General features: G+C 40.3%; 1 protein-coding gene across 2 annotated transcripts in view; it reads left to right on the top strand.

Moving 5' to 3' along the window:
* Positions 1 to 518: 518 nt before the first annotated feature.
* Positions 519 to 13,434, top strand: part of LIN7A (lin-7 homolog A, crumbs cell polarity complex component) — a 148,431-nt gene continuing 135,515 nt past the window's right edge. Inside the window, exon 1 of one of the 2 annotated variants that reach the window (XM_023201855.1) lies at positions 519 to 793. In XM_023201855.1, the coding sequence (XP_023057623.1) occupies positions 712 to 793 (82 nt within the window). In that variant the 5' untranslated portion in view covers positions 519 to 711. The remainder of the gene's footprint in view (positions 794 to 13,434) is intronic. The other variant, XM_023202493.2, reaches the window with a different exon arrangement.

Raw genomic sequence — 13,434 nt, 5'->3', positions numbered from 1 at the left:
TAGGGATAGAAACTTACCTACATGTTTTTTATTTTGAAGCACTTTTAAGAGGTTTGCTATATTTTTTTCCCCCAGGCAATATACTCAGATCCTAAATGAACATCTACTGATGGAACTCTGGCCTTTAGTCAGTTATCTTTATATGCCGTTATAGGTCAACATTCCGAAAAACTTCAACAGAAATTAACTGCAAATGTAATTACATCCCAAACATTTCTGACACTGAAGCATTTTCTCTCTATAGGGGATGGGATTATTGGATTGGCAATTTCTCTTAATCTGAGAAAACTCATCTCCCACTCCCTCCCCCATATCCCCTTTCCATCCTCTGTCTTCCCCTGACACACACGCACACGCATGTACACACGTATATTCTGACCATTTTGTTAGAATGGAAAGTTGAAAGAAAGCAGTCCGCCAGCTACACCCACCCAGTGCTCCTGGGGGTGGAATAGCAAAGTTGTAGGGCAGAGCCTTCCCTCCCAGAGCCCGGCGATGCAGTCGCTCTCGGATACCTGCTCAGCTCCGCACCGCAACTGAAAGATCTGCCGCCGCGGAACAGTTGCGTCTCCATCTGGCTACCAACCCACCCAAGCTTTCTTCTCCACCACCACCACCTTCCTTCTTCCCCCTCCTCCCCCTCCTTTCCGTCTTCCCTCTCCACCCCCGCCCCCAATCTCCTCCTTTTTTTCTCACTACGAGCGGTTGCTGATGCTGAAGCCGAGCGTCACTTCGGCTCCCACGGCAGACATGGCGACATTGACAGTGGTCCAGCCGCTCACCCTGGACAGAGGTAAGGGAGCGGCTCGCTAGCCAGGCCACCGCGTCCCTCTCCCCTCCGCCCTCCCCCGCCTGCCAATTCCCACCGGGAAACGGGACGCGCTCGGGCCGGGGGAGAAGGGGAGCGAGGACGAGCCAGGAAGACGTTCGCGCCTAGAGCAGGACACTTTCTTCCCTTTTCTCTCCCCGCTACATCCCCGCTGCCCCTTCCCACTGTACTCGCCCCGCCGAGGGGACGCCTCCTTCTGGCTCTAGGGTCCCCGCTGCCACTCCCAGTCCCTCGCCGGGTCGTCTCCGGGCCTCTGGCTTTGTTGGAGCGGCTGCTTGGGGACGGCTAGGCGCCAGGGGCTCGGGGTTGGAGAGGGGCAGAGAGCAAGCTCGCCCGGCCGGAGCCCAGAGGAGACCGGCGAGGGAGCCGCCTGTCAGCCTGCTCGGCGCGGGGGCCCGGGAGGAAGGAAGTTTGTCCAGGCGCAGGAGGGCGAGGGTCGGTCCAACTGCTGGAGTCCGGGCGGCCGCTCGGGGGGCGGGCTGGGCGCACCCCGGGGCGGCCGGGCGCACAGTGGCGGGGCTGCAGCAGGCAGGGAGCTGCCCTCCGCCGAAAGGGCAAGGCAGAGCGCGGGGAGCCGAGCCCCAACAGCCGAGCACGGCTCTCCCCGGCTTCGCGTTCGAAAGCGGCGAGGGTCGCGTCTGCTCCCGCCGCCGCCAGCTCCCAGTCGGTAGCAACTCTCGGCTTCTCCCGCGCCAGCCTGTCTGGTCCTCTCCCAGCTCGGTGCCACCGCAGCGCCCGGGCTGCGGAAGGCGAGGGGACAAAGCGCAGGTCGGGTTAAAATTCAACTTCTGACCTGCGACCTAGTCAGTCCTGCTCTCTGACCCGAATGGGGAAAGTGTTCTCTTCCTCCCCAGGACGCCCCCACCAAGCTCAGGGATGGAGACCTCTGCTGTGGTCGGGGCCTCGCTAGTGCACCCGTGCGGGGTTATACCTGTCCCTGAGTGTATGGGTTTCCTTCCTGGCTTCCAACGTCCAGTGATGAAGGCGCCCGAGTCCCACGGCTCTGCAGAGGAGGACACCCGCTAGTCCCTCTCCGCAGCCGCCGGATTTAGGACCCTGGGCGGCCATTTGGAAATGGTGTGCTCAGAAGAAAAAGGATTTAGTCCGATGTACCTCTAAAAATTTTCTTTCTAGAGGATTAAACTGAACGGTGGGGCGAGGCAAAAGAGCATCCTGCTGGGAGTACAGTGACAAAGCCAGTGAACTCAGTTTGAGGTTTTTAATTTGAAGAGACTGTGGGTGACTTTAACGCAATCTGTTGGCGCCAGAACAGATGTTATGTGGTGCCCATAGCAACCTTTCTTAGGATAAGAGTTGAAAAATAAAATGTAATTGATTTTATATTAGAAAATGTTGATTTGCAAGCTGGCAAAATTAATAACAGTAGTTAAAGACCTCAGAAATCCATTGTATAATCCATGATTTTACCCACAATATCATCATCTGCACTAAGCAGGATAAATCCATTGCCGGTAAGAACTAAACAGATGGCAAGCTATCAGAAACTATGGGCTTCCCAAGTATTTATGTTTTAATGTGATGTGCTCTTATATTGTCCCATTACAAAATCACAGTCATTAAACATCCCAAATCAAGTGACTACATTAGGAGCAAAAACTCCAAGAAGATTGCATACTTGGGGCATTTTATATACTACCACTACTACTATTAATAAAAATATTTCAATGTTTGGTTTTTACCTTAGCCCTTAGATGCCTCAGTCAGTTGTTGAGAGGAGGTGCTAATCGGACTAAGATTTATTCTTAAAGTTTGTTCTTGTTCACAACCAAACTCTGCTTGTCCTTCTGAGTGTGATTACGTCCATGGAGTAGCTCAGGAGGCAAACAGGGTTACCCTGTGGATAGGTCTGAAAAAATTCACCAACAGCTCATGAAAATCTATAACCAAGAGATGATGGGTTATTGGCATCACCACTGAGCATAAAGTCAATATAAATAAATATTGTTCTCTGTACCTTATTAAAATATGATTAATTGATTACTTTCATTATTAAACTGATGAAAGAAAAGGTTCTAAAAGTTTCCCTGCAAAAAAGGTGTATTTTAAAAGAGGCAGCCCAGTATTACATATCTGGGTCCCAGTTGTAACTCTGATACTCACTCTGCATACATGAGCGTCTTTGGACATCAGATTCTTTCTGTGCCACATCAGGAGTTTGAATTAGATGATTCTAACACTGTGCAGCTTTAGCAGTCTATAATTCAATTAATTAGAGTTAGGACTCAGTTTTTGGTCACCTACTGGGAGATTTTCCAGATCACCTCTCTCCCAGGCTGCTTTGGTACCCTTTGATGTGCTTTAAATTGACTTGCTGCTTTGGCCCCATTAAAACATTTATCACACTCTGTTGCATTTGTCTCCCTATTGGATGGAACTCCTTGAGGGAAGAGACCGTTTCTAAATTCATCTTTGAATTCTCAGTGTCTGCCATAGTCCCTGACTCACAGTACAATAAAAAATTAATGTTTAGTTGGTGTAAGTAAACTCAGGATAGCAGTAACTTAAGCAATGTTAAAATATAGTGATTTGCTAGTGAACTGAGGTGCATTTCATAGATTCACAGTATTTTGGCCATGGAAAGGATGATAGTGATAACATAGGCCAGAGATTCTCAACCTAGCCTTCCCCTTATACACTTGATGGATTCCCATCAGTAACAGTAGCTCACCAAAACTGTGATATTTAACCAAGAGAAATCGTGGCAGGTCGGCAAAGGAGAAGAAGGGAAGAAGATGATTGACAAAGCCTTCCAAGGGCATCCCAGCAAATCTGAATGTATAATCTGTAATTTTAGAGCTGCTAGTTATTTTTTGGTATCTTCATTTTACAAATGAAAAAGCATGAAAAAGTGAAGATAAGAGATGTTCTCAAGGTTGCTCTATTTAGTGGAAATTTTATTTTAAAATTGAATTACTTTTTATTTGCTACCCTTTGACATCATACATGGATATAGTCTTCAGGGCAAACGTTTTAAGCAAACAAATCAAAGCTAGGGATCAAAATTAAGATTTACTGCTTTCCAAATTTGAAAGATACATCTGAAAGTAAGAAACTCAGAAGTCTACACCTAGCTTCTTGGGTCTGCTCTGGGAAGTAAGCTTTTTCAAGGTCCAGGCTGGGCCCCAAAAGGATGAACAAGGTGATTTCAGACTTTCATGGCTCTGTGCCTATCCAAAACTCTTTTTGATCTGCCATTAAGACCTGAGATCAACCCTGTAAAGCGCTCTGGGTGGCTATGGTCATTGTAAGTTCTTATTGACTTTGGTCCCAGTCCTTGATATCCTTCACTTAATGAGTACCTATCCTAAGCCAGAACCTATTATGGGATTGGTACACACTGGTGTGATAAAAAGATATAATTCTACTTTTCACTGTATAATTAGAACCTACTAGAAGAGGGAGATTAAAATACACACAGAGGCAAATATTAATTCATTCAATATTCATTTATCACCTACTATATGCAAGATGCTAGAGGACTACCAGAAACAAAAGTTTCTGCTTTTGTCGTCCTTACGAGTCTAATGGAAGAGATGGATGATAAGTAAGGGCTTAATTAATTAATTTAACAAATAAGTATTGTGCACCAGACTTATGCCAAACATTGCTTTATATACTGTGCCAGTGCTAATGAACAAAATAAATAAAATCTAATGGCATTTGCATGCTAATGAGAGTCACACAATGAACACATACATATACAACGACAAGTGCCAAGGAGAAGAAATAAAACTGGGTAAATGAGAGTGCTGTAAATGGGGGCTGCTGTTTTAGATGTGTTAGTAAAGGAACACTCTCCTGAGTCAGTGACATTTGAGAAGAGCCCTGTAGAAAGTGAGGAGACAAAGTTGCAGACACCTGGGGAAATGTCCTCAGCAGGGGGAACTCCTGTGCATACTGGGAACATCCAGGAAGGTCAGTGTGAAAAAGTGAGAGAGGGAAGAATATGAAAAATGGGATGCGTGAAGTTGGTAGCCAGGGGTCAGTTGATGTAACTCATAACTAGAATTTCTGATTAGTTGAAAATTTGAAGTGCTCTGAAGAAAATAAACATGTGGTTGGAATAGAGAATAATGGAGAAAGGCCTGTTTGGTTAGCATTGGTTGAGGAAGGCTCACTGAGAAAGCAAAATTTAAACTGTGTTTTGGTATATTAGATTAATAAGATCCTTAAGATTCTGGAGAGAGTGAAGAGTATACATAAAAGCAGGTCCACAGTCACAACTTGTCTGTCATTCAGTTTATACATTTATAACCAAGAAAATGATCAAAAACTGAAATTACCAAGAAATAATAACACATTAATTATGCATCCTGGGGTAGAAATTTAATTATGTATGCCAAGAAAATCTATAGATCAGCTTTTTGCTTCTTTGTATTGCAAGACTAAAACATCATATATTATAATTAGATTTTCAGAAATATATTGAGCACTGTAATTTGCATGTCACTATGCATAAATCTACATGTTGAATCCAAGTGGTCATAATAGGAGATATATTCATTTTCAGTCCAATATTTTATGTTAGACAGTGGTATAGAAAATATTACATGCCATTTACCCTTGTAACAAAGAGAAGAGACTGATAAGGAGATTAGGATGGAATTCTTCTCTTCCAGACTTTAAAATGTTCATAGCAACTCTTCTCTACATCACAGGTTAGTTTGCTCAGATTTTAATCTCTAAAACTAGGAATGACCTTCAACTAAACTCAAGGGAACAAAGCGGAATGCAATCCTTGATACTTAACATGTGGATATTGAAGAACATAGTAAAGACCGCATGGATTTAGGGACTTTCTAAAGTATGGTAGCTCCAATTCTCCTTCACATTTCATCTCAAGGTCAGAGAAGATAATACAAAATAACTCTTCAAATTCTACTTTTGCTTACTCTGTTCCCCTAATTTTAAGCCAAATGGCTCTTGAATACTCATGGCTTATGAAGGAATAATACAAAACCAACTCTTGGAGAAAAATGAATAATTAAAACATTTCTAATACTTTCCTTATGACATGATTAGTAGCTTCCAATCTGCATTTATATGCTTACATAAGATACAAGGTTGGTACTACTATCATCTAACTTTTCTGTGAGTTAAATTCATTTTGGACAAGTTGCAAAAATGTAAATGGAAATCTTTATTTCTTGGCTTCTAAAATAAGTCGTAATTTAAAATATTGATTAAACAAATCCTAGTGTGCTTTTCATTTAAAACAAATCAAACTTTTGTCCTTTAAAAAATCTGCTATAAAACCAGGAGCTTTTATTCTGTGGATTTCAACCTTATAGAAAACAAATATAAGAACAAAAATTGAATGCAAATAACTATCCCATGGGGTGCCACACTTGTCATAGAATTTGTGATACATTACAATTTTTCTCTTTTCCCTTTTCGCTTTTCAAGGCAGGCAGAGGTTATTACTTCATGTATCTTCCAATTCAAGCCCTGGGCAGCCTATAGCTTTTCTAATCAGTTTTATTCACCGGTTTTTATAAAATCTGCATTTGGCAGAAAAGTGCTTTTCCTTACATTCCAGAGGGATTTGCCCCTTCTCTTACTCCTAGTTTGTTTGTTTGTTTTTAATTTGACATGGAGAAAGACTAAGAAAGAAGGAAAATAAAAATTAGGTTAGTCTTTATGTCGTCTTCAAGATGTATGCCCTGGTGTTTCGATCAGGGGTGAAGAGGAGAGCTGACTATATTTTATGTGTTTTGTCCTAAATCCTTCCCACAGCAGCAGCCACATGTGTTTTACTGTATGAAAAAGTAAGTGCTTGCTTGCTCTCTCATGTTTTCTCTGGGCTTCAGCAAATATATAAAACAAATCTTTTGAACTGAACTTTTTTATTTCTTTGTAAATCAGTGAGTGTTTCCTTTCACACTATATAGTTACAAAACACCCCTGAAGTTTTGTCTTTTTTTTTTTTTTTTCTTTGAAACAGAGCCTTGCTCTGTTGCCCAGTCTAGAGTGTGGTGGTGTGATCTCGGCTCACTGCAACCTCTGCCTTTTGGGTTTAAGCGATTCTCTGACCTCAGCCTCCTGAGTAGCTGAGACCACAGGCACACACCACCAGGCCCAGCTGATGTTTTTGTATTTTTCAATAGAGATGGGTTTTCGCCATGTTGGCCAGGCTGGTCTCGAACTCCTGACCTCAGGTGATCCACCTGCCTCAGCCTCCCAAAGTGCTGAAATTACAGGCAAGAGCCACTGCACCCAACCAGTTTTTTATTTGATAATTAAAAGTTACAAAGAGAATGACCCAAATCTCTAAAGCGTTTTGGTTACAAAAATAAAAAGAAATTTCTAGTTTGGTGTGTCAGCCACGCGAGCCCTGAGATGTATTTGTTGTGCTCCTGTCAGTTATGAAACTAATGCTCTTGCTTATGAGTGTTATTTTTCAGGGATCACAACTAAGGCCTAGCTATTAAGTAGAGGAAAGAAAACATCTAGGGAGTACCATCAAATAGGAAGGGGTCCTGGGTATTAGAGATGGTGTTATATGCACAATGCCAGTATCTCTTAGGGTTCTTTTCTTAAAGTCGTGACATTTGCCTGTGAGGATATACTTTCCGTCAGGTCAGAGACCATGTTGGGTTTGTTTATGTAAAACCCAGCACATTGTGTGGCACATAGTTGGCACTCTCTTTGTATTTGTTGTTTGAATGAGTGAACGAATGAATAAAATTGGCCTAGCAAGACTTACTGTCATGGATTATTCTTAATGCAACAAAACAAAACAAAACAAAAGCCATCTAACCTAACGTAATGCAAAAGTAATGGCTACCTTAGGATGTCACTTTGCCTCTCTGTGTGTATGTAGCTGGCTCCTACAAGTGTAGTGCTCTCCAGGGTCAAGAAAGAATGTGAGGTGTTGGTTTTCATAGTCATAGCCCTGATTCGATTGTCTGCATTCACTTTGCTGTTTTAACTTGTGAACTGAATCGGACAAGCTATCGTCTGAATACAACTGAAAAGGTTTTTTAAATGGGTGGAGTTGCGATAGAATTGCCCCCTCCACACACATACCTATAAGCTATGTTTTTTAATTTTTTAACCATAAATACATGAATGACAGGACTATGTCCTAATCAACAAATTAAAATGGATTTAACTTGAACTCACTCTGCACTACCAAATGTGAACTTAATCTTAAAAATTATATTAATTTCATCCATACCTTACTTCTGGTTTATTCAGTTGAAATCTTTTTTTTTTAAAGATTGAATTTTGCTAAGTAATATACTAACTGAATTCAAACACTTGTCCAATAAAAATAAATATGCCCAAAGACCACTTGAAAAAAATTATGAGGGATTGAAACTTATTTTGTAGTTATATTCAAGTATCTACCTGTCTTGGACAGAAAACTAGGGTATCTAATTTTCATTGATGGTAATTTTCCTTAGAAACAATATAACTAGTCCAAGTCTAACTGTTTGTGCAACTTTTGTTTACTTCCCCAGTGTGGCAATAGTTATATTTCAATATAACATCTTTTGTTTTTAAATTAACCAAAGGATTACTTTTAATAAAAAACGATAGAATAATTGGAGTCACAACATGGCTATAAGATTTAAACCCATAAAATAGATGGAGAAAAATAGCATGAAATCACAGCTGGGTCTATTTAACAATAATGAAGAAAAAATGGGGAATATAGTTGAGGGACTGCTGAAAGTGATTTTTGAGGAAAAACGGAGAAGAGCAGTAATTGCTGATGGACAAATAACCTGGCTTCCAAAAAAATGACAAAGGTGTTTTGGGAAACTATAGGGCAATCTATTTGTTGTTGCCTCCTGGCCCATATATGTATTTTAAAATATATATAAAATATGTATATACATATTTTTTAAAAAGAATGAGATATTGGCACTTAGAAAAGAAAGTGGTGATCCCAGAGGCTACATGGAAAATCACTAAGAGTAGACCTTGCCAAAGTTCAGACATATGCCATAGTCTGATTATATATTCATGACCACACAACTCTCAGATGCCTTGTGGAAAATGTGGAAATACATAAAGTAGATGATTGCACTGTTGGATTTCTAGTAGAAACACTTCTCCAAGGAAGTTTGGTTCATGGTCTTGTTCAGCACTGTTACCAATATTTTGAATGAGCACCATAGAATATATTTTAATAAACTTTACAGGTGACTAAGCTAGGAGAAATAACAAATAATTTGGCCAACCATACCAATATTCTACAATTATTCCTAGCTTGAATGGCAGGTTACAATAAAAGAGAGAAAATTTAGAGGAAATGAATGTAGCCTTCATTTATTAGATTGAATCAAATTAGAATGTTGATTGCATATTGATTGTACTGGTGTATGATTAGAATAATCTGGTTTAAGAGTAGTTTATTTGGAAAAGATTGAGGACTTTATTTATTAGGTTGGTGCAAAAATAATTGAGGTTTTTGCCATTGAAGGTAATATCAAAGACTGCAATTACTTTTGCACCAACATAATAATGCACCATGAGCAGTGTGATTAAATTATCAAAATATTATAAAAACTCTCTTGAAAATTAAATACAAAACTATTTAATATTAATAATGTAGAAAAACACTAATCACCATACCCTAGCAGGGATTATTTAAAAAATATTAGAATAACTGTATTGGTATATTAATCATGTTAATAATGTTTTAAAACATGATGAAAATTAAACTCAATACAATACAAAAATTAACTAAAGATGGATTAAAGACTTAAATGTAAGACCTAAAATCATAAAAAAAAAACCTACAAGAAAACCTAGGCAATACCATTCAGAACATAGGCATGGGCAAAGACTTCATGACTAAAACACCAAAAGCAAACGGCAACAAAAGCCAAAATAGACAAATGGAATCTAATTAAACTAAAGAGCTTCTGCACAGCAAAAGAAACTACCATCAGAGTGAACAAGCAACCTAGAGAATGGGAGAAAATTTTGGCAATCTACTCATCTGACAAAAGACTGATATCCAGAATCTACAAAGAAACAAATTTACAGGAAAAAAACAAACAATCACATCAAAAAATGGGCAAAGGATATGAACAGACATTCCTCAAAAGAAGACATTTATGCAGCCAACAGACACATGAAAAAATGCTCGTCATCACTGGTCATCAGAGAAATGCAAATCAAAACCGCAATGAGATACCATCTCACTCCAGTTAGAATGGCAATCATTAAAAAGTCAGGAAACAACAGATGCTGCAGAGGATGTGGAGAAATAGGAACGCTTTTACACTGTTGGTGGGAGTGTAAACTAGCTCAACCATCGTGGAAGACAGTGTGGTGATCACAAGGATCTAGAACTAGAAATGCCATTTGACCCAGCGATCCCATTACTGGGTATATACCCAAAGGATTATAAATAATGCTACTATAAAGACATATGCACATGTATGTTTATTGCGACTCTATTCACAATAGCAAAGACTTGGAAGCAATCCAAATGTCTATCAATGATAGACTGGATTAAGAAAATGTGGCACAGGCGGGGTGGGGTGACTCAAGCCTGTAATCCCAGCACTTTGGAAGGCCGAGAGGGGCAGATCACAAGGTCAGGAGATTGAGACCATCCTGGCTAACATGGTGAAACCCCCTCTCTACTAAAAAATACAAAAAACTAGCCGGGTGAGGTGGCGGGCGCCTGTAGTCCCAGCTACTCCGGAGGCTGAGGCAGGAGAATGGCGTAAACCCGGGAGGCAGAGCTTGCCGTGAGCCAAGATCGCGCCACAGGGCCACTGCACTCCAGCCTGGGAGACAGAGTGAGACTGTCTCAAAATAAATAAATAAATAAATAAATAAATAAATAAATAAATAAATAAAAATAAAAAAATGAAAAGAAAAAGAGAAAATGTGGCACATATACACAGTGGAATACTATGCAGCCATAAAAAAGGATGGAGTTTATGTCCTTTGCAGGGACGTGGATGAAGCTGGAAAACGTCATTCTCAGCAAATTTATCACAAGGACAGAAAACCAAACACCACACACTCTCACTCATAGATGGGAATTGAACAATGAGAACACATGGACACAGGGTGGGGAACATCACACACCGGGGCCTGTCGTGGGGGTGGGGGCTGGAAGCTGGGGGAGGGATAGCATTAGGAGAAATACCTAATGTAAATGACGAGTTGATGGGTGCAGCAAACCAGCATGGCACATTGTATACCTATGTAACAAACCTGCACATTGTGCACATTAACCCGAGAACTTAAAGTATAATTTTAAAAAAAAAAAAAAATGATGAAAAACAAATTTACAGTTAGCAGTGTCTCTCAACTGAGACACCATTGGTAGTTAAGGCGCGAAGTTTATTTGTCTTTTAAGAGGTTTAGTGTCCCTAGTTCCCAGGAGCTAAATGCCAGCTTGAATCACACTGTATTAAATGAAAATACCCAATGAATTTCCACATTCCCTTTTTAAAGGCAGTTCTGTCTCGTGTAGCTGAGAACCATCAGTGTCCAAAAAAGTAGGATAGTTCAACATTAGAAAACAATTTACTGTGGCTGGGCGTGGCGGCTCACGCCTGTAATCCCAGCACTTTGGGAGATCGAGACAGGGGGATCACGAGGTCAGAAGATCGAGACCACGGTGAAACCCTGTCTCTACTAAAAATACAAAAAATTGGCTGCGCGCGGTGACGGGGGCCTCTAGTCCCAGCTACTCTGGAGGCTGAGGCAGGAGAATGGCGTGAACCGGGGAGGCGGAGCTTGCAGTGAGCAGAGATCATGCCACTGCACTCCAGCCTGGGCAACAGAGGGAGACTCTATCTCAAAAAAAAAAAAAAAGAAAATCGTTTACCTAACTCTTTACACTAACAGATTATATCATTTTAGTATATATTGATAAAGGCATGTGATGAAAACATTAATATCTGATTAAAAAACAACTTTTAGTAATCTCTAAATAGAGGACTTCCTTAACTTGATAAAGACTAGGCATCAAATGCCGCCAATGTCAATTTTTTCTTTTTCTTTTTTTTGAGACGGAGTCTCGCTCTGTCGCCCAGGCTGGAGTGCAGTGATGCGATCTTGGTTCACTGCAAGCTCTGCCTCCCGGGTTCACCCATTCTACTGCCTCAGCCTCCCGCGTACTGGGACTACAGGCGCCCGCCACCATGCCCAGCGAATTTTTTTTGCATTTTTTTTAGTAGAGACGGGGTTTCACCATGTTAGCCAGGATGCTCTCGATCTCCTGACCTGGTGATCCACCCGCCTCGGCCTCCCAAAGTGCTGGGTTTCTCAAATATTATATTTAGAGGCGAAAGAGTGAACATTTCTGTTCATATCAGACACAGCACAAAAATGATTTAACCAATGTTATAAAACAATAAATAACAAAATATTAAATAGAAACTGTCAAAATAATCATTTCCAGATTGATTATCAACTACAAAGCTATTAGATGATATTAGTGAATTTGCTAAGGTTATACAACCTTTCATATGCCCAAATCAATGATCCTATTTCTAAAGAGTGTCCAAAAAAACAATCAATCCCTTATATTCAAATAATAAGTTAAAAAATTGATGGAAAACTAACTTATAATAAAGAAGGAATTTTAAAAATAGGAATGAAAATAGGAGCAAAACAGCTAAAATTATATTTTTGAATGCCTTCTGTATGTCATGTTTACTCTATATTTAGGGAGGGAGATACAGAAATAAACAAGATAGATTCTGTGTTAGTGATGGTGCTTATATTCTAGTTAAATCAACAGATAAAATATTTAAATAAGTAAACAAATAGTATGATTCCAGAGAGCAAAGTGCAGAGAAGAAAAGTAAACAGTGGAATAGGACTGAAAGCTACACCATGAGATTCTGGAAGGGCTCTCCAAGGAGGTGACGTTACAGGAGAAACAACCATGCAGCGATCTGGAAGAAGAACACTTTGAGAAGGGGAAAGAGCTAGTGCAAAGATGATCGTCTTGCAGGGTGCAAGCAATAGCAAGCAGTAACTAGAAGAAAGAAAAGAGGAGAATGGAACAGATGGATACAGGGTGGTAGTCAGGTAGTAATGCCTATTTTACAAGATTGTCATGAGGATTACATGAGATAATGGAAAGCAAAATACTGTGCAAACTGTAAAGTGACATTTTAATACTATTTTCTTAAAGTTTCTATTGCACTCAAAGTCATTTCTCGAGTATTATATTGTTTGGGAAGTCACATCATTCTGTATTTAAAAACATACACTCCGGAACCCATCCTGCCTGGGTTTGAATCACAGCTTTTCTACTTAATAGCTCTCCAATGTCCCTCAAAGTTACTTGAATAAGTCTCAGTTTTCTTATCCGTAAAATGGAAAATAGTAATAACAGCACTGACCCCATAGAGTTGTTGGTTTTAAATGAGTTAATGTGTATAAAGCACATAGAACAGGTCTGACATATTGTAACCACCCAACAATGATTATTATTTATTTGCTGAGTTCTCTGGATATCATGTACTTCCACCCTCCTGCCAAGAGGCAAGGACAGAGAATGTTTGCTGCCTTCAGGCTATATGAAGAGGCAAGGGCTCAGTTTATTTTGGTATCTCCAGAGGCAGGAAGCACTTGGAGACACCTGGAGG

This window comes from Piliocolobus tephrosceles, chromosome 10 (assembly GCF_002776525.5).
Source record: "Piliocolobus tephrosceles isolate RC106 chromosome 10, ASM277652v3, whole genome shotgun sequence".
In the NCBI taxonomy this organism is placed as follows: Eukaryota; Metazoa; Chordata; class Mammalia; order Primates; family Cercopithecidae; genus Piliocolobus; species Piliocolobus tephrosceles.
The sequence above is the reverse complement of the archived record's forward strand: the minus strand, read 5'-3'. Positions and strand labels throughout refer to the sequence as shown.